Source organism: Myzus persicae, unplaced genomic scaffold, assembly GCF_001856785.1.
Source record: "Myzus persicae strain clone G006 unplaced genomic scaffold, MPER_G0061.0, whole genome shotgun sequence".
In the NCBI taxonomy this organism is placed as follows: Eukaryota; Metazoa; Arthropoda; class Insecta; order Hemiptera; family Aphididae; genus Myzus; species Myzus persicae.
Genome location: NW_019100969.1, coordinates 590,643 through 591,402, shown reverse-complemented (window position 1 = coordinate 591,402; position 760 = coordinate 590,643). Strand labels below are relative to the sequence as shown.

Sequence of the window (760 nt, the reverse complement as noted above, 5' to 3'; positions counted from 1 at the left end):
TTTTTTTTTTTTTATTGCTAAGGGTAAAGAACTCGCCGCCCACGCCGCGACGTTGAAAAATCGTTTCAATCCGGTCATTCCGCGAGGTCGAGAAAACGCAACGCACCTACAGCGGCGTGCGTTTCGTTTACCGTGATTTGCGCCAATCCGTCGGTTTCATTTATTCGTTTATTATTCATTTTTTGATTTTTGTTTCTTCCTTGCCGGTCGCGTGTTCCAGCAATACACACGAGGTCCCGTTCGTGCACGACATCTGTTTTCGCTGAACTACCGAGGAACGTGCGAAACACCACCCGACCATCACACGTACCATCACCCGGTGACCGTTGGGTCGTTGTCTGTCATTCGAATGTGTTACGGGATTCTTGCGGTCCTGTGACGTCCGACGCCGCTGCTGTGTTTACTCATCATGCTGGACATTCAAATTGACGATTGGATACGTGAACCCGCCGAAGACGTGAGGTACAGCAGCAACTGCGGCGGAGCGACCGTCAGATCTTGGCGCAGCAAATGCGATCCTGGTGAATGACGCCCCCCGACTACAACCCTCAAGCGCCGCAAACGACCCAGGTGATAATGGCCGATCTCGTGGCCAGACTAAGCAAGCTCGTGCGTGGCCACAAAAAAGTTAACCATCCAGAAGATCCAGTCTGCACACCTCTCCGCAGTAAGTGATCATAAATTATTATCATGCTGTTAGGACAAGTTTTTAATTTACCTAATACTTTGCACCAGTGACGTAACCAAGAAGGGGAGGGGG

At 50.4% G+C, this 760-nt stretch overlaps 1 protein-coding gene across 1 annotated transcript in view; it reads left to right on the top strand.

Moving 5' to 3' along the window:
• The first annotated feature begins 6 nt into the window (after positions 1-6).
• The window catches only part of LOC111027085 (probable cation-transporting ATPase 13A3), a 15,450-nt gene continuing 14,696 nt past the window's right edge, over positions 7-760 (top strand). The window contains exon 1 of the mRNA XM_022305304.1: positions 7-667. Coding sequence (XP_022160996.1) covers positions 526-667 — 142 coding nt within the window. The 5' untranslated portion in view covers positions 7-525. The remainder of the gene's footprint in view (positions 668-760) is intronic.